Here is a 23176-nt window from a genome sequence, read left to right on the forward strand (position 1 = left end):
CTCAATGACACAGAGTGATGTTTGTTCTGTTGCAACTTTAATAGTATTACCTAATTTTATGACCGTCTATAATGCCAAAATCTTTTAAGAACTACTTTGAGTTTACATTTTGTTACAGGAAGTAACCACTAGTTGTCACAGTAAATTTCAGTTCATTAGCAATTTTGATAATAGTAAGAAGCTCATCAGGAATAATGTTCCTTTTAGTATTTGTTTTTACAATTTTAATTTTTGTGGGTCTACTGTAACAATTTTACTGCTGTTGCTCTTGGGACCATTCTAGGTCTGGTACCCTTTGATTGCTGCTTTATTATGAACTTAATTCAGCAGTTGAACAGATAACTCCAGGACATTAAATCAGTGCTTAATAAACACAATTGTCCTTTTAATTTTCGATGGCACAATTTTATAACATTAACAGTGATATGCATGCAAATAGCATATAATCTGAGCATGCTCTCGTGTTTCCTTACAGCCATTTAAATGCAGAATTTTTTAATTTACAGAAGGCAAAATAATTAGTTTTAAGCTATCAATTGTTTCTTCTGATGTTTCAAAGCAGACGTGTGTTTTCCTTAAAAGCAAACACCGTTTTCTAACACTGTTCTAAGTAGGACTTGAGAATACTTAGACCAACAAACTCAGGTGCATTCCTTCTGAAACCGTGTTCTCTTCCACTCTGAGCATTGTTAGCCTTTACAACATTGACATCTTTTTCCAAAGACGTACAGGTTAGGAAGTTGTGGGCATGCTATGTTGGCGCCGGAAGCGTGGCGACACTTGCGGGCTGTTCCCTGAACACTCTACGCAAAAGATGCATTTCACTGTGTGTTTCGATGTACATGTGATTAATAAAGATCTGATCTTATCTAATGAAGTACCATTGGTTTTAATTTATCTTTCTATCTGGTTAGAAATGTATTAATATGCTTCTATGTTTTTAGGTACAACTTACATTTACACCATCTGTAGACATTTGATGGTTTTAGCACTCTATGCTCAGGTGAGGCAACAAGCATATTACATTTGCTCTTCTTTTATTTTCATTGTTGGGGTTAGTTTTGTAACGTTGATTGTCAGGGAAGACACACAGAGCTGCTGGAATTAATTTATTTTTGTGCTAAGTAGGTACAACTTCACATGTGGTACACTCCTGCAGTGTTTATACTTCACAGAAGATTAAAAGAAATGTTTCCCATTATAATACTATAATAACATGCTACTATAATAACATGCATTTATGTGGCATCCTTAATTAAGTAAAATATTGAAAGCGCTTCACAGGAATATTTTTAAACAAAAATTGATGCCTATGTGTTTCCCTTTGCTCAACGTTTCTAGTGCGCCAAGTGTTGAGGATGGTAATTGGGGCGCGAACTCTGAGGTGGTTGATCCACTGTGTTAGGTGGCTGACCTTGCTTTTAGAGAGAGTGAACAGCTGGCAGCTGTCAATGGGGAGTGCTGGGGTAGAGTGGACGTGTGGGAATCGGAAGAGGATGGTTAACTGGAAAGGAGGTGAACCAAGGGAGTGGGAGCTGAAGGTGATGGGGACCAAGTGAGTGGGGAGACTGATGGAGGCAGATAGGGGAAATAGGCCAAAGACTGAGGGAATCAGGGTAGAGGGATAATGGAGGAGGGGAGCTGAGGGAAGTAGAGAACACCTCTTCACAGGCCCTAATTCCAGGACCTGCACTTATTTTGAAGGGAAATACGAAAGCACTTCTACAGTGGACACAGAAATGGATTCCAACCACTACAAAAACTACTTTGTGTGTGGGCTGTCCACTTATTTCTCCAGTTTGTTTTTTGCCATGGGTGGTTGCCCTGCTCGGGTTTCTGCAGGAGTGGAAGCTGAAGGAGAGGAGCCAACGGCGGGGCAGACATGGTCTCACATGGCAGATTAGTCCATAAGATTAGCGCCATGGGACCCAAGGCAAGTTGGTAAATTGGATCCAAAATTGGGTTGGCTGTAACAGTAAGAGACGGGCGTTGGGAAAGACTGGGAGAGTTGGGTTGGTTTGATGTTGGGCTATGAGAGCGGGGATAGAGATGCTAGTTTGGAATTGATACTGGGCTGTAAGGAGAGAGTGGGGAAATGGGCTGGGTGGATTAATACTGGGCTGGGCTTAGAAAGTGAGGCAGCAGGGCTGGTTTTGGTTTCGCAAAGAGTCCTAGATTTGGGGTAATGGGTGTGATGGTTTGGGGTAAAGGGGGTCTGAGGGGGTAAGTGTAGGAGAGAGTGGTGGAAGCAGAGTCTTTGATAGCATTTAAGAGGTATCTAGATGAGCACTTGAATTGCTTAGTCATAGAAGGCTATGGGCCTTGTGCTGGAAGATGGGATTAGCACAGACCGGTGCCCACTGGTTTGCTCCTCTATTTCCTGTTGACGATTTGGAGGCCTGAAGTATAACCCCAGCAAAGTGATCACCCCTCTCTTATTCCTAAATTCTACCCATATGACCTCATTGGATGATCCTTCCAGGATATCCCCTCTAATTACCATAGAACTATACAGCACAAAACAGGCCCTTCGGCCATTATACTGCCATTATTTTCTTCCTAATCAATAGTGCGATACCCTCTCCTCTTTTACATCCCCCATATCAAAGAATGTCAGCCATGCCTTTCACTGAATCACGTTTCTGTGATTGCAATAATATCTAAGTCCAAGTAGTGATCCATGCTCTAAGCTCACCTGACTTATCTGTGTGGCTCTTTGCATTAGATTAAATGTGATAAACCTGCCAGCACTTCAATGCACCCTATCCTGCCTCTGTCTGCTCTGTCCATTGGACTGGCTTGATTTGAGTCGGTATCCCCACCTGCTGCTATGTTTCCCACTCTCCTATTAGTTAATCCCTCCCGAATAGCGTGAGCAAACCTGTCTGCAAAGGTATTGGTCCCCTTCCAGTTTGGGTGTAACCTGTTCTTCTTGTGCAGCTCCCATCTGCCCCAGAAGTGATTCCAATGATCTAAGTACCTAAAGCCTTTCCTCCTCCATCAGCTTTTCAGTCACGTGTTCATCTGTCCTATCCTCCTACTTTTACCCTCACTAGCACGTGGCACAGGGAATAATCCCAAGATTCTGTGTGGTCCGGCAGGAGCTGCAGCCGGACACACTTCCTGCAGATAATGTCCCTGATCTTCCACATGTTATAGGAAGAGCCTACTACTGTCCTAGCTCCCATATCCTCTATCTCCAATGTCGTCATCTCAGAAAGAGAAGAAGAATAAACACCTTAACCTGAATGCTTCTCACGAAAGCCCTATGCTCACCAAAGCCTGCGTTTTGACCTCAACAGCAGTACTTTGACCTCACAGCTCCTCACAAAATGGCTGCTCCCATTATACCTGCCTCTGTTTTTATGCCTCTCTGTCGATGGTCCTGAAGGTGCTGTTGGTGCTGCTGCTACCTCTACGCCTTACCTTGCTTACTCAGCCCATCCTGGTCTGAGATTCTGCTTGGAGATGTCGATCACAGTGACACAGTGCCCTCTGCCTCTTGCTTGTTAGCATCATTTACCTTGGGAATGGGCATTGGGCAAGTGAGATCTCCTGTGAGGCTGCACTGATAAAGCCATATACATGTGGTAATGATATGGGGGTTCAGGTAAAAAGTATTATCCCTATACCCTTTGAACCCTGCAACCGACAGGTTAGTGTCAGTGAATTCTAGTGCTCACTACCTTCCCTGTTGAGGATCCATTCCTGGCAGCTTGGTGGGAAGCCTCAAGATGACTTGCAGCAGTGGCCTGATGCCTCTCTAAGAGCTGATGTTAATCAGCACAGGATCAGCTACGACGCTGAAAGGTATTGGTTTGCTGACGAGCCCCAGCTATGCAATAATTGGGGAAACTTATGTGTTGCACGTACAAAATGCGACACGCTGTTGCACAAGGATAATGACACAAAGTGGGGCATGAGCAGTGCTGGGGTAAACAGGTGTGGGTAATCGTCACAATGCCTGATTATGCATCGATTTAAAGACAGAATTTCCAGTGCAGATAATATAGATAAGTAACAACAAATCACTATAGGAATAACTTGTTTTCTAGTTATATTAAGAATCTGACTTTTTCATAACTGTCTTGTTGTTTGAATAGGCCTTTGAATACGTACTGTGGGCCAGCATCAGCATGGAATCGTCTGCCCCACTTTTGACAGTTCGCTTTCTCAGCTGGAGAGCCACACTTTATACAGCTGTGTGTCAGTGTTACTATGACTGTGAGTCTGGCATACTTGGAGAGGTATAATATTTTAATTGTCCTAAAGCAACATCTATTTATTAAATGTTAATGTTGCATTTTTGTTTTGTATACACTCCACACCACATAATGCATTCTTCAAATGAGCAATGCAGTGGGTAAAAATACAAATTATTTTTAATTTTCCAAAGCTTCACATTGGCAGGAAAATCACCTCTGTAGCTTCCTTCCACATCTCTCTTAATGGTCTTAAAAATGCTTCTTAATTTCACTTCCCATTTGACTTTTTTTTCCTGAAGTTGACTAAACTCTTGCACATCCATATTCTTCTTTTCGTTCTTGGTTTTATCTATTGTCAGGTATATAGATGCAGGAACGTAAATGCCTATCTGACTCTGGCCCTGGAATGGTAGATTACTGGATATTAAGGGAATCAAGGCAGATGTGGTTATTGGAGACACAAGAGACTGCAGATGCTGAAATTTGGAGCAAAAAATATGAACTACTGGAGGAACTCAGCAGGTCAGACAGCATCCGTAGAGGGAAATAGACAGTTGACATTTTGGGTTGAGACACTTAAGTAGCACTGAAGTTAAAGATCAGCTATGATCTTATTGAATGGCAGATCAAGTGCAAGGGGCCAAATGGCTTAACCCTGCTATTTCTTATAGAACTGTTATGGCACAGGAAGAGGATGTTCACTGAGACTGTGCCTGTTACAAAGTAGAGCAATACCATCAGTACCATTACCTGCATATCCCCAGAGACGACAAATTATTTTCTCCCAACTGCCAATCCAATTCTCTTTTAAAAGCCCTAATTTATTCTATTTCCACCACCCCTAAAGGCAGTAAGTTTCAGATCATAACTACTCCCTGGGTAATTTTTTTTTTAAACCTTGTATCTCTCTTGGATCTTTTACCCAAATCTGTGTCTCATTCCTTGAACCATGTGCTAATGGGAACAGCTTCCCTCCACAGATGCTGCCCGACCCGCTGAGTCCGTCCAGCACTTATTGTGTTGCTCCAGGTTCCAGCATCTGCAGTCTCCCGTATCTACAGCTTCCCTCTATTTGCCCTATCTAAACCATAATGAATCTGCAGGCCTCAGTCAAATCTTCTTCAGCTTTGTTTTCTCTGAAGAGAACAAACTTGGGTTTTCCATTGTAACCACTCTATTAAATCTTTTCTGCAAATCCTTCCTAAAGTGTGCTGTCCAAAATTGGTCACAAGCAGTTGTGCCCCAGCCAGTGTTTTTTAAAGTTTCAATACAATCCCCTGCCTTTTATACTCTCTGCCTCGATTCATAAATCCGAGGATCCATATGGTTTACTTCTCTCTCAATATATCCTGCCACTTTCTTATACTCTTAAATCTCATACAGCACCTGCATACATATGTTCTTTCTTTGCATGATGTTTTAAAATGAGGTCATTAATTGTTTTCATACTTAATTGTCTGGACTTCAACTTCTCTGTTCCAGTTAATCTCTTGTCCTTGCATGTCATCTCTGAGAACTTGGAATTGCACTGTTTGGCAATTGGGATACCTTTGGTTTACTCTTGGATAGGGATGGAACAGATGCAATGATCTGTCCTGTGAACTTCCATGAGTCACCTTTAACTTCAATCAACATTATTACATCTGGGCTAGTCTTCTTTCGTCCGGAGAATTTAGCCTGAGTTTATCAAGTCATCATTACAAATGTATCCCCTCATAACAACCGATGTTATCTATGACTTACCTTTTCCTTGGTTAAGATACCTTTGCACTTAAGCGTCATCCAGACTCTGCTCTGCTGCAGAATTCAATAATTACACAAATTTATTGTAACTGTAACTCGAGAATTAAGGTCAATTTGAAATTAATAAATGAAAAGAGTAATGGCATGCTGCTGACAATATTGCGAATAATGCAGTGACATAAATTTATGGCTCAGATTTTGCAGTTACTTGTGTTTGCTGTCATTAAACTCTGGAACTGATGGCAGCTTCTGGAGTTTGCTCTTGCAGTTTAATGCAGAAATCTGGAAATTGAAGTCAATGATCTTCTCGCCCACCACTGAGTGATCAGTTTTTCAATCTTCAGTATTCTCGGTGATCTTCAGGCATTTGTAAACTATTCTCTCTGTAACAACTGAAAATGTTAATCTTTGTTGCATGAAATGAATGTGAGATTTTAATGGCATATTAAGTCATAATTACTATTGACAGCAGTCTATCTTGCTCTAAAATGTTAATTTTATATGTGTAGATTATCATTCCCTTAGATGAATATTTAAATGTAATTTTGAAATAATTATTTTGGTATTTTTGCTTTATATTTTAATTGGGTATACATATTCCAATCTTTATTTTGCATTCTACAAATTATCTTGAATTATAGTATCTTTAAACTTTCTGGTTTGCTGGCTATAAGAATTCCTCTTCAGCTTGATTAGTGAGATCACCTATGGAGACACCAGAGAAATAGAAATGATGTCTTTTTAACATGAAATGGGAAATTTGGGCCTCAGATGATGCTTTGTCTTTGAGGACACTTCCTTTGAGATGAACAGCAAACTCTGTTTCTCTGTTACAGACTGCAAAATCTGGGCTAATATATACCTAACATTTTGTAGTAAATCAAGATGCTATGTATTCTCATTCAGCATGTTAATGCTTCCTTTGCTGTTTTAAAATAGACATTTGCTCGCCGTGCTTTAGGGAAGATCAGCGAATTAAACCATCTGGAAATGATGAGCTCATCTTCTCCAAGTCCTGAAGCTATGAAAATCTTTAGGGAGGCCACTGTCAAGGTGCCTGATGCGGCAATGTAAAATGTTTAATGGAATTTAACATTCTCTTTAGTTTTAAAAAAAAAAGTACATTTGGATTGAAAATACACTTCTTATTTTAGGTATCTGTAATGATCTTTAAAAGGGCTGTTTTTGAAAGTAGAAGAAAACCAAAAGGAATTTTGCGGCCTAAAATGAAAACTAACTACAGAGAGACCCAAAATGTAAGTTTTTAATTAACCAGGACAGTTTTTGCTTTAATGAACCAAGGTTTGTTTGGGGAACATGAAGTTGTGATGATCTCTAAAATTTATCTGCATAAATGCGTCACTGATTTGGGATGTTTGTTTTAAGCATTAGACAAAGCTGCTGTGTATTAATCTCTATCCATAATGATAATTAAATAAAAAAATGTCATCTCATTGGTTCATTAAAATGTGGACAGTGAGACGATGAAACATCTCATTGTCTCGGTATAAAGAATGTCCTCCTTTACCACGTGTCAAGCTGTCACTACTCAGTATGGTCATGGAAAATGCCCTGTTTAAGAGCTGTTTTTTCCCTTGCTGTCAGGATATAAACGGGATGAGAATTCTTCTTGCTACTGTGATTCTGCTGTAATATCCCTTGACCTATCTTCTTCGATCATCACACATTCGCAATATGGGCTCTTCAAATGGTCTTCCAGCTACCTTTGTAAATGCCGTCAGCGTTTATTCCACTGCCAGTCTTTCAGGCGTTGATTCCAAATGCCACAACTTCTTGAGTGAACATTTTTTCCCCACAGGTCCCTTCCAATTAACTTAAATCTATGCCCCCAGGTTATTGACCTTTCTGCCAAAGGAAATGGGTCTTTATGGTTTAGTTTGTCGAGACTTCAAATAATTTCACACACATCAGTTAACTCTCCTCCTGGTCTCCTTTGTTCAAGCAAAAAACCCAAACTGGTCAGTCTCATAATGTCATAGAGTTGTACAGCATTAGAAGCAGGCCCTTTGGCTCACTGCATCTATGCTGACTATTATGCCTATCTATACAAATCCTGCTTGCCTGCATTAATTCCATATCCCTCTATGCCTTTCTCATTCAAGTACCTGTCAAGATGCCTCTTAAATGTTGTTGCTTGATAGAATTATGGTCACTGGTGCCAAAGTGCTCCCCTTGCCCAGCCTCATTTCCAAAGAGGAGATTGAGTATAGCCCCTTTTCGAGTAGGGCTGTCTACTTATTGCTTCAGAAAACTTTCCTGGGCACACTTAACAAATTCTGCCCCACCTAATCTCTTAGCACTAAGGTAATCTCGGTCAAATTAGGGAAATTAAAATCACCCAGTATTGTAACCCTATTGTTCCAACAGCTATCCACGATTTCCCTACAGACTTCCTCTAGTTCCTGCTGACTGCTGAGGGGAGCTATAGCATAATGCCATCAAAGTGATCACCCCTTACTTATTATCCACATGATTTTGCTGAATGTTCCCCCCAGGATATCCTTTCTAAGCGCTGCTGTAATGCTCTCCCAAAGCAACAGTGCAACTCCCCCTCCTCTCTTACCTCCACCTCTGTCATGCCAGAAACATCGATACCCCAGAACATTGAGCTGACAATCCTGCCCGTCCCTCAGCCATGTTTCCATAATGGCTATAATATCAGAATTCCATGTATCGATCCATGTCCTGAGTCCATCTGCCTTACCTGTCAGGCTTCGTGCGTTAAAATAAATGCAGTTTAACCTATCAGACCTTCCACACTCACTGTCCTGCCTACTGGTCTTGCTTGCTTGAACCTTGACATTTGCTTCAACTTTCTCATCTGTTATACTACTACTTTGGGTCCCACACCCCTGCCGGGCTAGTTTAAGCCCACCTGAATAGCACCAGCAAATTTCCCCACAAAGATATTGTCCCCCCTCTACTTCAGATGCAACTTATCCCTCTTGTACAGATCACCTGTGCCCCAGAAGAAATCCCAATGGTCTAAGTAGTATCAGCTATTCAGTTACTCATTTATTTGCCCTATCCTCTTATTCCTACCCTCACTACCACATGGCTTAAGGAGTAATCCTGAGATATCTTGCATCATATCTGCAATTCTCTGGCCATGGAAACCTCCTTATAAATTTCCACTACAGCCTATCTGGTGTAATCACATCCTTCAAGTGGTGTAGTGATGTGGACTGTATACAGAAGTTTAACTTGAACGATTAATGTTTTGCATGACCTCCTGCTCTTGTATATTATGCCCTGCCCAATAAATCCCTTTTGCCCTTTTAACCATCATATCTACTTGTTTAACCATGAGGCCAAAAGAAGGATGTTGGATTAGCCATGATCCTACTGAATGGCAGAGCAGAGCCTGCTCTACCATTCAGTAGGATCATGGCGAGTCCAACGTTCTTCAGGTCCACTTTCCTGCTCTGTCACCATCGCCCTTGATTCTATTATTGTTTAGAAATCTATCTGTCTCAGCCTAAAACAGACACAAAAACTCAGCTGCAAATTCCAAAGATTCATAGACCTCTGAGAGAGGAAATTATTCCTTGGTCTTAAATGGACATCCTCTTAATCTGAAACCAGCCCACTGGTTCTGGACTCGCCCCTGAGCGGAAACTTCCTCTCAGGATTTACCTTGTCCCCTCTAAGAATCTGCCTTCAGGGACCTGTGGGCATACACTCAAACGTCCTTCTGTTTGTCTACACCAAGATAATGTTTGACTATCGTGCATTCTTTTGCTTTGTTTGCCTTCCCCTGATGCATTACCTCACAGTTCTCTGGATTGAATTCCATTTCTCATTTTGTGTCCACCAAACCAGTCTACTGACATTGTGACTATGAATGTTCGGAGTCATATGGCACAGAAACAGGCTCCGTGGTTGCTACTTCTGTCCATTTGTAAGCCACTTTGCAAAAATGGCTTCTTCGTCATACTCTTACCTGTTCATTCATCTCTATCCCTCAATCTTCTTGCATTAAAATGTGAACAATTAAACTGACAAAACTTTCTCTTCTTCCTCAGTCTTTAGTTCTTCTGCTTTCAAGGCTCATTTGCTTAACCACTGCCATCTACATTGAATTTTGACACACTTCCTTCTTTCCCCGCCGAGCCAATTTAAAACCCTCCCCAATCGCTCTACCCTATAAGGATATGATTGAGAATGGGAAAGGTAGACCAATGAAACATGATAGTGGTGCAGTAGGGGTGTAGTGAGGAGTAAGGGGAGTACGTTTCTGAAAACGGGTGGATTATACATGACCCAGGAATATTTTCTGTAGTAAATCTCTGAAATATGAAGATGTACAACTACAAACTTGATAGTTTACTGAATATATATTTTTTAACTCCTCATTAATCATGAACAAAACAATTTATGTTGGTGCTATTATTCTGTTGCATTCTTCTGGACTGATGTTCTTCTTTCATTTCCAACAGCAACCCTGGCCACACAATGCCACCGAATTTCTGTTAGTGGAAATGTTTAATGGCAGTGCAGCCCAGTTCCTTGCTATTTCAGAGACTTTGTCTGGTGGTAATCGACGCATTCTGCAAACTAAGCCTCCTGTTCCAGCGGAGCAGGAAATACTTGATGTGACAATGGAACTTTTCCTGGCAGGCCTGCTACTCATTTCAGGTGTGATATTGTACACTTTTTTTCACTGTTTAAAATATCATTCAATGTTTGGTCTTTCTCTAGTTATGATTGCCATTGTGAAGGACAGAAGTATTCCCAATGATAATGGATGAACCACATGGTGTTGTCCTTTTGTCTCTCCCAGGAATTTTGCAGTATTCATGGTCAATGCATGTTCAGACCAAAAGTTGTATAGGCTTACCTCTCAGTAGAGCAGTTCTGATTTACCTGGAATGCAGTTGTGATTGGCTACCATTTTGCCCAATTACCTCTAAACCCACTGTGATAAGACTATTGAACAGTTCCCTTATAAAATGAGATGGACTATGTACCTTGTTGTGACCTTGCACCTTATTGCACTGCACTTTCTCTGTAGCTGTCACACTTTACTCTGTACTGTTATTGTTTTTACCTGTACTACATCAATGCACTCTGTACTGACTCATTGTAGCTGCACTGTGTAATGAATGGACCTGTACGATCGGTTTGTAAGACAAGCTTTTCACTGTACCACAGTACAAGTGACAATAATAAACCAATACCAATAACTGTCATTGGGACTTCCTCTGGCATTTTGGTCTGTAGGAGTCTTACTATCAGCCATTCGAGGCTTCTAAAAGTGAGGTAGTGAAAGTTCAAGGTCTGCACATTCCTGCTAGAGTGAAGGGCAAGGCTGGCAGGAGTAGGGAACCCTGGATGACGAGATATTGAGGCTCTGGTCAGGAAAAAGGAGACATGGGTTATGTACAGACAACTGGGATCAGGTGAATCCCTACAGGAGTAGAGGGGATGCAGGAGATATTTAAGAAGGATATCAGGAGGGCAAAAAGGGGCATGAGATAGCTTTGGCTGAGAAGATTAAGAAGAATCCAAAGAGATTTTATATCAAGGAAGAAAGAGTAACTGGGGGAGAATAGGGACCCTCAAAGACCAAAGTGGACAATCGTGTGGAGCTGCAGGAGATGGGCGAGGTCCTCAATGAATATTTCTCCTCTGTTTTTACTGTGGAGAAAGACGTGAAGACTAGGGATCTCGGGGGGGGGGGGGGCAAGTTAATGGGGATGTCTTGAGGATAGTCCACTTCACAGTAGAGGAGGTGCTGGACATCTTAAAATGCATAAAGGTAGACAAATCTCCAGGACCTGATGGGATATCTCCAAGAACACTGTGGGATGCTAGAGAAGAAATTGCGGGAGCCCCGGCTGAGATACGTGCATCATTGTTAGTGATGGGTGAGGTGCTGGAAGACTGGAGGGCTCCTAATGTTGTGCCTTTATTTAAGAAGAGCTGCAAAGAAAATCCTGGGAACTATAGATCAGTAAGCCTAACATCTGTGGTAAGTTATTGGAGGGAATTCGGAGAGATAAGATATACATGCATTTGGAAAGACAGGTTGATTAGGGATAGTTGGCATGGCTTTGTGCGTGGGAGATCATGTCTCATGAATTTGATTGAGTTTTTTGAAGAAGAAACCAGGAAAGTTGATGAGGGCAGGGTGGTGGATGTAGTCTATATGGACTTCAGCAAGGCCTTTGATAAGGTTCCACACGGTAGGCTGCTCTGGATGGTTAGATCGCACGGGATCCAAGGAGAGCTGGTTAATTGGACACAGAATCGGCTTATGACAGGAAGCAAAGGGTATGGTGGAGATTGTTTATCAGAATGGAGACCCGTGACTAGTAACGTGCCTCAGAGGGTCAGTGTTGGGCCCATTGTTATTTGTCATCTTCATCAATGATTTCGATGAGAACATACAAGGCATGGTTAGTAAGTTTGCAGATGACCCAAAAATAGATGGTGTCATAGACAGTGAATAAGGTTATTAGGAATTACTGTGCGATCTTGATCAGCTGGGTGAGTGGGCCAAGGAATGGCAAATGGTGTTTAATTTGGATAAATGCGAGCTGTTGCATTTTGGGAAGTCAAACCAGGGTAGGACTTGTACAGTGAATGGTGGGGTCCTGGGGAGTGTTGTAGAACAGAGGAACCTAGGATTACAAGTATATAGTTCCCTGAAAGTGGCATCATAAGTAGACAGCGTGATGAAGAAGGCTTTTGGCACGATGGCCTTCATCAGTCAGGGCATTGACTATTAGAGTTGGGATGTTATGTTGCAGTTGTAGGAGACGTTGGTGAGGCTGCACTTTGAGTATTGTGTCACCCTGCAATAGGAAAGATGCCATTTAGCTGGAAAGAGTGCAGAGGAGGTTTATGAGGATGTTACCTGGGCTTAACTGGGTTATAGGAAGAGGTTGGGCAGGCTTTCTTAGAACATACGAGACTGAGAGGTGATCGCGCAGAGGTGTATAAAATCATGAGGGGCATAGATGGCGTGAATGCATGGTCTTTTCCCCAGGTTGGGGAATCAAGAACCAGAGCATAGGTTTTAAGGTGAGTGGGTAAAGATTTAATAGGAACCTGAGTGGCAACTTTTTCACACAGGGTGGTATGTATATGGAGCGAGCTACCAGAGGAAGTGGTTGAGGCAGGTACAATAGCAGCATTTAAAATACACTTGGACAGGTGTATGGATAGGAAGGATTTAGAGGAATATTAGTCAAATGCAGGCAAATATCACTTAGATGGACATCTTGGTTGGCATGGATGAGTTGGGCTAAAGAGCCTGTTTCTGTGCTGTATGACTCTCTGACTCTATGACTGGGTTTGTCTGTTACCTCTCTCCTGGTGGGCCATTGAATGAAGGAAATGCCTCCTGAAAATATTTTTATCAGCTTCCTCCTGCTTTAGCCACAGTTCTACTTACACATGCAAAGAAGCCCCAGTATTTCGCAGATACCTCTGGGTGAGTGAACAGGTAAGTTAGACTCAATTTTCCTTCTTGCTTGTATCAGAGAAAGGCAAAACCCAGTTGAAGACTAGAGGAGAATGAACCCCCATATCTTTGGGATTTCTAAGTAGGTCAGTCCAGATGACGTGGATTTTTTAAAAAAAAATTTGATGCTTTTAATGAGAAATGTTGATCTCGTTGCTACCAGTTTGGAGTATATAGGGAACAAAGCCTTGCTGAGGTTTGGATAACTGTGTATGATTTTGATCTCCATACCTAAATAATGGTTTGGAAGATGGACTATATTGATTTGTGGGATGAGGTTGACGTCCTGCAAAAAGAGATTGAGGAAGTCTTCTCCTTGTTCACTCAAGTTTAGGATAATTTGAGATGACCTCATTCAGACATAGAAGGTTCTGAACTGATTTAATGGAGCAGAGCTGAGAGACTGTTTCCTCCTGCTGGAACACCTAGAACTAGGGGTTATAGTCTCGGAATAATTGTTAGGTGTTTCCAACTGAGATGAAGCGTTGTAACACTTGGCATTCTTTATCTCAGAAGCGCTGATCATCTGTTGAGTATATTTATGGTTGAAATCAATATATTTTGGGCATTAAGGGAATTAAAGCATTTTGGGGATTGAACAGCAAAAGGGCAAGTGAACGCAGGATCAGCCTTGATTTATTAACCAGCAGGGTAGCATCAAGGGGCTATATGGCCTATTTCTGCTTTAGTTTTTCTGGTCCTTGGAACAATACAGAAGGAGGCCATTCAGCTCAATGGTCCATACTGCCTTACAGTGGGGCAATCCCATTAGTCCTTTCCCCTCATAACATTTTTCCCTGCATTCCTCGTATTCATTCTCCTTCAAACTTGCCCTTCATCTTCCTTTTGATTCTTCTTGCCATTAACCTATACTAAGTGAGAATTTACAGGAGCAAAGTAAGCTGCCAGCACATCTTTGGGATGTGGGAGAAAACTTGGGTACCTGGAGGAAGCCTACACAATCGCAGAGAGAATGTGCAAACCCTGCGGAGATACTACCCGAGGTCTGGATCAAACCTGGGTCTCTGGAGCTGTGTGGCATTGACATTAACTGTGGCATAACCATTCTACCTTTATATTTTAAAAATGTTATTTTTGGATGTGGAGGGAACAGAATCAACTTTTGTTGAGGTTTTTACCCTCTCTTTAAAGTTGCTGGTGAGCAATTATAGTTAAAAAAAGCTTGGATTTGAGTGGAAGGGAAAACAACTTGTGTTTATATTAAATCTTATACATCATTCTTAGTATATCCTGATGTGCATTACAGGAAATGAAGTATTTTTAAAAAAATAGTCACTGTTGTAATATGGGAAAAATGATGGCCAGTAGTACATTGCTGGAGCTCACTGTGTGATGAAGACCATATCATTTTGTTTTATTCTGTCACATTGTTTGTAGAATGAACAGGAAGTATGATAATTCCCTTGTCCTTTATTAAAACTGCGTAAAAGGATCGACTTGATGATGCAGGTTTAAGTTCTGATCTGAAAGGCAACTCTTTTGATTCTTCATTGGATTGTTGGTGTACATTTTTTTTTACTGAAGTCCCTTAAGTGGGCTTGAACCCATAACCTTCTTCCTTTCGAGACGACGTGATTGTTTGCTCAGCATTGATACTCCAGTAACTGCTACTAGTACTAACTGAGCTACTCAAGATACCTCAAAAGGAAAATACTGGAGATGCTAAAATGAAAACAAAAACTGAAAACTCTGGAAATATTCATCAGGTCTGGTAGTATCAGTGAAAAGTAACAGAATTTAAGTTTCAGGTCGAGAGGAAAAGTTTGAGGTAACACATTTTAAATTTCATAATGTTCAACCTGCAATAATTTGGTTTCTCTTTTGAGAGCTACTGCCTCACCTTCAGAATATTTCCAGTATTTTCTGTTGTCATTATCTTCTGATGCCGTTGGGTTTTAATCGTAAGAATTAAACACATGGAATTCCATAGGTCTGGAAATAGATTTGCTCCGGAATTGGACACTAAAGCCCTGGTTTTAAACATGGCATCTTCAATCATGATCCCAAATGCAGGTGTATTTTTATCTTTGCAGTTCCTTGGAGAGTAGCATGTCCTATACAATATCTGCAATAGAATTTTGTGCAGTTGCAGGAAACTCTCTCACACCTCACTTCTGTGCATGGTGTTCAGCAGAAAACAATTGAGCCAGAGGCCAGAGACGAGAAGAACTAGCCCCCTCCCCTCACAGCCTTGCTATTGTTATGGAGAGTATACAGGATCGGTGTGAAGTCCTTAGTGCCAGCAGTTACAGCAGACTATCTGGGGCATTATGCAGGAGATGGCAGCATGAGTGGCATCTCCGGAAGCATGGGGCTGTGCATATCAAGAAGATACTTTTAAACCCACTGTGCCACTGAAATCTGCCACCTTAAACTGCAAAACTACGAATACTCAGGTAACAGCTCATATTTTCCTATGCTCACTGACAAACCAGATCTCCCATTTACGCACGGACTGCCTCTTTCCCACTCTCCTCCACACACACTGACATTCAGGAAATGACATTCATCAACTGACCTAAAATGAGTCCACACAACTAGTTTGCTCCTTTGTGCCAAGCAACCTGTGTCACTTTCGACAGGAGGATGCTCTTTTGGTCTTGAATGTTATCTTACTGATCGGAATTAGAGCAACTGAGTCCCATGCAAAGCAGATGTATCATCTTAATAGTACACAGATACCTCTGGCTTCTCTCGCATCACTCCACTTTGTAAAGAGCTTTTACGTGGAATATGACCATCACTGCCATGCAGACTAATCAGAGAGAAACTCCACTAGTGCAGAGCAGAGTAGGTGGCAGCATAGTAGTTGAACTACCAGATCATTAACTTAGAAGTCTGGATTAAAAGTCCAGAGAAATAAATTCAAATCCCACCAAAATATCTTAATTATCAATTTAGATTAATAATCTGGAACTAAAACAACTGATCTTAAAAATGATTAACACAAAACTACTGGATTGTCATTAAAAACCTACCTCATTCACCACTGCCCTTCAGTAGAGAAAATCTGCTTCCTTGCCCAGTGTGGCCTCTATGTGATTCCAGACCCAATGCAAAGCATTTGACTTGGTTGTCCTCGCCAACAGTTTAGTAAACCACTCAGTTGTGTCATAAATACTATGCAAAGAAGAAAAGGTATAACATTTGACAGACCGTCTGGCATCAACCTGGGCACTGATTTCAGATGTGGCTATGTTGCTCCCAGCTCTGTCCACATTGAAAGGGTCTGGAGATGGGTGTCCAAATTGAGAGCTGTCCCATGACTGTTGAAAGATAACTTTGAATCTTACCTTACAGACAATGTGCCAAACTCCATTGCAGTCCTTTGTTGTATCCTGTCCCACACACTGACCAGAGAGGCCAGAATAATGGTGTACAGGTGAAAGGGTGGAGCCTTATGAGTCTTGAACTTTGATTCTGCAAAGGCTGATGGAATCGTGTCAAACATGAGAAAGGAATCCTCCACCTACCATCCACCTTCAGTGCTCCTTCTTGCTGAACAATATGCACTGAGAATAGCAAGGGAACATCATGTACTCTGGTCTCTCTGCATCATGCAGGACTGCTTTGGTAGCAACACTGCTGGTTGAGTTCTGAAACGCGTACTTGACTCGCAGGGTCTGCAGCAGATAGTGAGTGAACCAACACATGGGATTGTTCTCACCACTCTCATGTGGCATCACAGCAGTATTGATTGAAGCGACCATCACAGTTCTCCTGAAACCAGCACCCAGAAGCAAGCCTTGAACCACATTGATCAACTCCATACAGCATCAAGAAATGGGAGCATTGGGACCAGAACATTCCGGCTGTTGTATTGAAGAATTTTGCTCGAGAGCTAGCTGCATCTCTGGCTAAGGTTGTTCTTGTACAGTTACAATGCTGGCATTTACGTGACAATGTGGAAAATAGCCCAGATGTGTCCTGTTCATTAAAAAAAACTGGACAAACAAAAAATTAATTGCTTGCCAATCTCATTTATCAAAAAGTGATGGAAAATGTTATTGAAAGTTTCACTTTCTGTCCAATAAGCTGCTCACCTAGTATGGGTTTTGTCAGGACCACTTGGTTCCAGAATCCATTGCAGCTTTGATCCAAATACAGACCAGAGCTGAGTTCCAGGTGAGTGAGAGTGAATGCCCATTATGTTAAGGTAACATTTGATTGAATTTGGCATCAAGTAAAACTGAAGTCAATGGTAATCAAGGGATGAACACCAGAATGGTTGGAGTCATACCCTGCACAAAGGAAGATGGTTGTTGGAGATAATTTCAAACCCCCGCCCCAGCACATTGTTGCAGGACTTCCTCAGAGCACTTTCCAGACCCAACCATCTTCAGGTGCTTCATCAATGATCTTCCTTCCATCCTAAGATCACTGATGACTGCACAATATTTATTTCCATTCACAGCTCCTCACCAAATGGAGCAGCCCATATCTGCATGCAGCAAGATGTAGATAACATTCAAGGATGGTCTGATAAGCAGCAAGTCCACTTTTGTGCTTTAAAAATCCATTTGTCATCTCTAACAATAGAGAGTCTAACTGCCTCTCCATAACGTTCAGTTGAATGATCATTGTGAAATCTCCCACAATCAATGTTCTTAGAGGTTCACCATTGGTCAGAAATTCAACTGGACTAGACACACATGCTGTGGCTATAAGAACAGCCCAGAAGCTGGGTATGCTACGGTGAGTGACTCGTCTTCTGACACCCCTGAATCTTTTCACCACCTACAAGTGCGGCACCAACAACACTGAAGAAGTATAGTACCATCCAGGGCAAAATGGCTACCTTGCACTCTAAAGATCAATTTCCTCCATCTCTGTCATGTAATCTACAATCTGCATTGCAATTACTCGTCTCAGCCACTCTGACACTACCTTGGACAATCCATGACCTCTGCACCAAGAAGGATAAGGGCAGCAGTCTAATGGGAATACTTGACTGGTCCATCCTTTGTTGCATACCATCCTGATTTAGCAATATACAGCAATTCCTTCATTGTAACTGACTGCAAATCCTAGAACTCACCCCTCGGTATCTTTCTGAGAATACCTTCACCAGAGGGAGCGCAGTGGTTGAAAGGCAATTAAAGATGGCCAATAAATGCTGGCCTTGCCCGCAATACTCATATTCCTGAGAAATGTGTAAGCAGCTGATGTGGTTGAGGAAGAGTGCTCCCCATCCTGGTGTCATTTCCCTCCTGAGCATCAGCTCGGCCACTGGCACCACGTGTGGCATTAGTATCAGGGAAAAGAATTCTATCCTGCTGGTTTGCTTGAGGGTGACTACACAGTAACACTGCTATGGAGGAATTAAATGAGACCTATAAGAGGGAAGCTTTCCCCAGCAGGCTAGTTGGGATGTATAGTGAAACACTGTTCAGCCTGTCATACTGAATGCATGAAATGCCGAGAACCCGTGGCTTGGGTCTTTCAGGATATCATGTTGGAGCTAGGAGAGCATTCTATCTACTTCGGAGGTGGCACATATTTCTACACCAGCTGCAAGCAACAGTTTGGTAGCATGCCAGCTGATGGTTCAGGTTTCTACTCTTATGAAGGCACAGGATGTGGCCATTCAAAGACTTTGTGCCATCATGGAGTCTCAGCCTTGTGCCATCAGAACTGGTCAACCAGCAGCAACGTGATCTCCAGCATGAGCAGACTGCTGTTCAGTGGGAATAGGGAGGTATCTCACTCAGGTCAGCACGGTAGCGTAGCGGTTAGCGCGACGCTATTACAGCGCCAGTGATCGGGGTTCGATTCCCGTCGCTGTCTGTAAGTAGTTTGTACGTTCTCCCATGTCTGCGTGGGTTTCCTCCGGGTGCTCCGGTTTCCTCCCATGTTCTAAAGACGTACGGTTAGGTTAATTTGGGGGTTTAAAATGGGGGGTGTGGACTCGTTGGGCCGGAAGGGCCTGTTACCACACTGTAAATAAAATTTTAAAAAAAATTTGACCAGATTGCAACTATCGGGGGCAGACGGCTGTTTTAAGACTAATGTAAGAAGTCTAATGTTTTGCAGGAGTGCAGAAGTGTTTGCCACGGTTGTTAGAGATCTGAACATTATCATAATAGGGTTGTGATCTGTATTGCAGTAGATCAGCATTGACTGCCCAGTCTCTTGTAGAGTTTGAAAGTCTTGTTCTCTCTCAGGATGCCATAATTTCTCCTTCACCATAGGCTCTCGGGCAATGCCTTGCCTGTTCACCAGAGCCAGCTTTCCAAGATTGTCATCACTCTCTTGATAGAATGTAACAATTGGAAGTTAGACCTCCCAAGGCAAGTGTTCATCGTGGGTGCCCTGCACATGGCTTTGAAAGGAGTAGTCATCCAGCAGCCTGGCTGCAGCTATTATGGGGAACACCATGATGTGGGAGATTGGATAATAAAGGAAGGAAAATTTGTGGACACCTTTGTTTACAAAATGAATTATCCACCATGCAATGTTTAATTTATCTATTATCATTTTCTTAAAGATAACCAAAGGAAAACCTTTTATTTTGATATCTTTTTAAAATTATTTTTATACTTTCTGTTGAACAAAGCACTTTTGCTAAAACATGAAATTCCATGTGAAACAAAGAATTTGTAACATTCTCAATTATGATGGGCAGTGGTACTGTATAGGAGGTTCTTATTTTTAAGATTCAAGTCATAATTTATGTTGAATAAGACATATTTGCATGATTCAGTCTTCACAACATGGAGAGGAGATCATATATTATTGAAAAACAAGTGTCAAGATATTTACTTTAATAATTACAGATAAAGCTCTGATTCTTAAGCCAGTGTCTAAACAGTGCTCAACGATGGGGTGAAGCACTGTTATGTCCAATTGCATGAGGGCACAGAAAATTCTATATATCCTCGTGAAATGGAATCTTTGATAGGCTGATTTTGACCATTGGACTCTTTCCGATAAATGTAAGGATTTATTCTGCGCTAAGTTCTTTAAGTCACGTTCATGTTAGCTTTTAGTGACTTGTGTATGAGACCCCTTTGAACATCAAAGTTTCCCAGTGTTTGGCCAAACATTCTCATGTGCATGCCTGTGTTGCAGAATGACACATCTCTCCTAATGTTTCCTTTCCTTTTGACCTCATTCACTGAGATATTGATGTTCATGTTACTCAACCTGGGACTTAACTCCATTGCCTGCAAAGAATTAACTTTGGCCAGGACAATGCAAGCTCTCACAATGACTTCCTAAAGTGGTGTGTTTTAGTAATCAAGCCCGCACAGTTAAATGTTGGGGAAAACTAACTTTATTGTGATGCCTATCTTTTCTAAGAAGTAGAACCCTGATGTCAATTACCTCAAAGTCAGTTGTACAACTGCCCAGTATTAATTTACTGACAATCATTCAAGTGAAAGTTGCCTCACAGGTGGATAGGGTAGTTAAGAAAGCTTAGGGATGTTAGCTTTCATTAGTCGTGGGATCGAGTTTAAGAGCCGCAAGGTAATGATGCAGCTCTACAAAACTCTGGTCAGACCACACTTGGAGTACTATGTCCAATTCTGGTCGCCTCATTATAGGAAGGATGTGGAAGCATTGGAAAGGGTGCAGAGGAGAGTTACCAGGATGCTGCCTGGATTAAAGAGTATGGATTATGAGGTGAGACTAATGGAGCTAGGACTTTACTCATTGGAGAGGAGGAGGAGGATGAGGGGAGACATGATAGAGGTATACAAGATATTGAGAGGAATAGATAGAGTGGACAGCCAGGGCCTCTTTCCCAGGGCACCAATGCTCAATACAAGAGGGCATGGCTTTAAGGTAATGGGTGGGAAGTTCAAGGGAGATACCAGAGGGAGGTTTTTCACCCAGAGAGTGGTTTAAAGATCGGCACAACATTGTGAGCCAAAGGGCTTGTATTGTGCTGTATTGTTCTATGGTTCTATGGTTAATTTAGTAAGCTTTAAAATGCACATACGCTGTTGCATGAGGTTTGCAACAGATAACTGTGCACTGATAACACCAGGAGAAAAAACTGTGTGTTTCCAGTCCAGCTTTTAAGGGCCTGATTGTCTTGGGGAAATAATCATTATAATGAATGTTTGATTATGGAATATATACAACTACTGTTATGATGGTAACAATATTGAAACTTGCTTTATTTTAGGTGGTGGTGGTAATACTCAACTCAGTTCTGCTGCCTGCACTGATCCAGTTGGTGGAATAAAGCCATCGAGTTCCCTCATAGAGCTTGCAGCTAATGGTAAGATCTCCTGTTCTGAATTTGTTATCCTTCTCTACATGATAAAGAATTTGGTGAGAGAAAGAGTCGTAGAGCGATATAGCATGGATACAGGCCCTTCAGCCCAACGAGTCCATGCCAACCATGTTACAACTATGCTCACAATCCTTCTCGTCCGTATGGCAAGCCCAATAGAAAGCTGCAGTTATGTACACCATGTATGAAGAGGATAGATGACAGAAACAACAATGACAGCAACTCTTAGTTATGTAGCACTTTCAGCACAGGAAAACATCTTAAGGTACTGCCCAAGACCTTTGCTTAACAATGATGCTGAGCCGCATGAGGAGGTGGTAAGAGGTATGTCCAAAAAATTGGTTCAAAGAAGTAGGTTTTAAAGAATGCCTCAAAGGAGGAAATGGGGGTAGAGTAAAAATGAGGTTTATGGAGGGAAATCCAGAGCTTTGAACCGAAACAACTGAAGGCATTACACTCAGTGTGAGGCAGAGAAACTCATTTCTAAGCATAAAGCCAAATTTGGAGGAGCACAGAGGTCATGGATAACTGTAAAGCTAGTGTAGGTTACAGAGACAGGGTGTGACCTTGGAGAAATGAGATGCCAATGTTGTAATCAGTCTGATTCCACATCGTGCAGTGACGACAGTGAGGAATGGAGTTGGTGGCTTGGGAATGAGTGTTGGTAATGAAGATCATTAAGGATAAACTGTTTCCAGTGGAGGTATGGTTAATAACCAGAAGACTCAGATTTAAATCAACTAGCAACAGATCTAAAGCTGACATGAGGAAAAACAATGAATTCATTATGGAATTCACCACTGTAAACATTGAAGTGGATTCAGTATTAATGTTAAAAAGGGAATTGGATAGTGACTTGAAATGTTTAGGGCAGTGGAGAAAAATCTGAAGTGAGTCTAATTGGGTAGTGCTTACAGTTCTCATTTGGCTTAATGACTTTCTTCTGTGCTATAACCCCTCTAACCTGGAGCATAGGAGCAGGAGTAGGCCATCTGGCCCTGCAATTCAATTTATCACTGGATAATTGGAACAATGGATAAGCAACGATGCACCCAGGAATGAATGCAAAATATTATAAATGCCTGTGTAATATTTCTCTCTCTCTTGAATCATGTTTGTAGGTGAAGATGGTGTATCTGTAGAGGCTGTTGTGAGGTTTGCCAAGGCTGCATTCTGCTTTGAGTACTTGGATATATTTGATACTATCATTGCACCACTTCTCACTCTCTTAAGGGTAAGTCCTGGTGGATGAACAATGCCAACAATAAACTGATAAATGTATTTCTTTTAAAGTTGCATCTTTTGTTTGTCTTTTTCAGAAACATGATAATCTGGCTTGGAAGAGTTTTGAATTGGATTTGGATCTACTTGTTGCTATGGAACCATTTGTTTCATCTCGCAAGTCCAAGCATGGTCTTCCTACGGGAGAAAACTGTGCAATAGGTATGCAATCTTCAGGGTCAGCAGGCC

At 41.7% G+C, this 23176-nt stretch overlaps 1 protein-coding gene across 1 annotated transcript in view; it reads left to right on the forward strand.

Annotated features, from left to right (window-relative positions):
• Positions 1-23176, forward strand: part of LOC127580588 (cilia- and flagella-associated protein 54) — a 61329-nt gene that overhangs the window by 21933 nt on the left and 16220 nt on the right. The window contains exons 6-13 of the mRNA XM_052034175.1: positions 945-1003; positions 4104-4247; positions 6888-7001; positions 7103-7204; positions 10409-10607; positions 21596-21691; positions 22828-22940; positions 23026-23149. Of these exons, the coding sequence (XP_051890135.1) occupies positions 945-1003; positions 4104-4247; positions 6888-7001; positions 7103-7204; positions 10409-10607; positions 21596-21691; positions 22828-22940; positions 23026-23149 (951 nt within the window). The remainder of the gene's footprint in view (positions 1-944; positions 1004-4103; positions 4248-6887; positions 7002-7102; positions 7205-10408; positions 10608-21595; positions 21692-22827; positions 22941-23025; positions 23150-23176) is intronic.

Source organism: Pristis pectinata, chromosome 19 (genome assembly GCF_009764475.1).
Source record: "Pristis pectinata isolate sPriPec2 chromosome 19, sPriPec2.1.pri, whole genome shotgun sequence".
In the NCBI taxonomy this organism is placed as follows: domain Eukaryota; kingdom Metazoa; phylum Chordata; class Chondrichthyes; order Rhinopristiformes; family Pristidae; genus Pristis; species Pristis pectinata.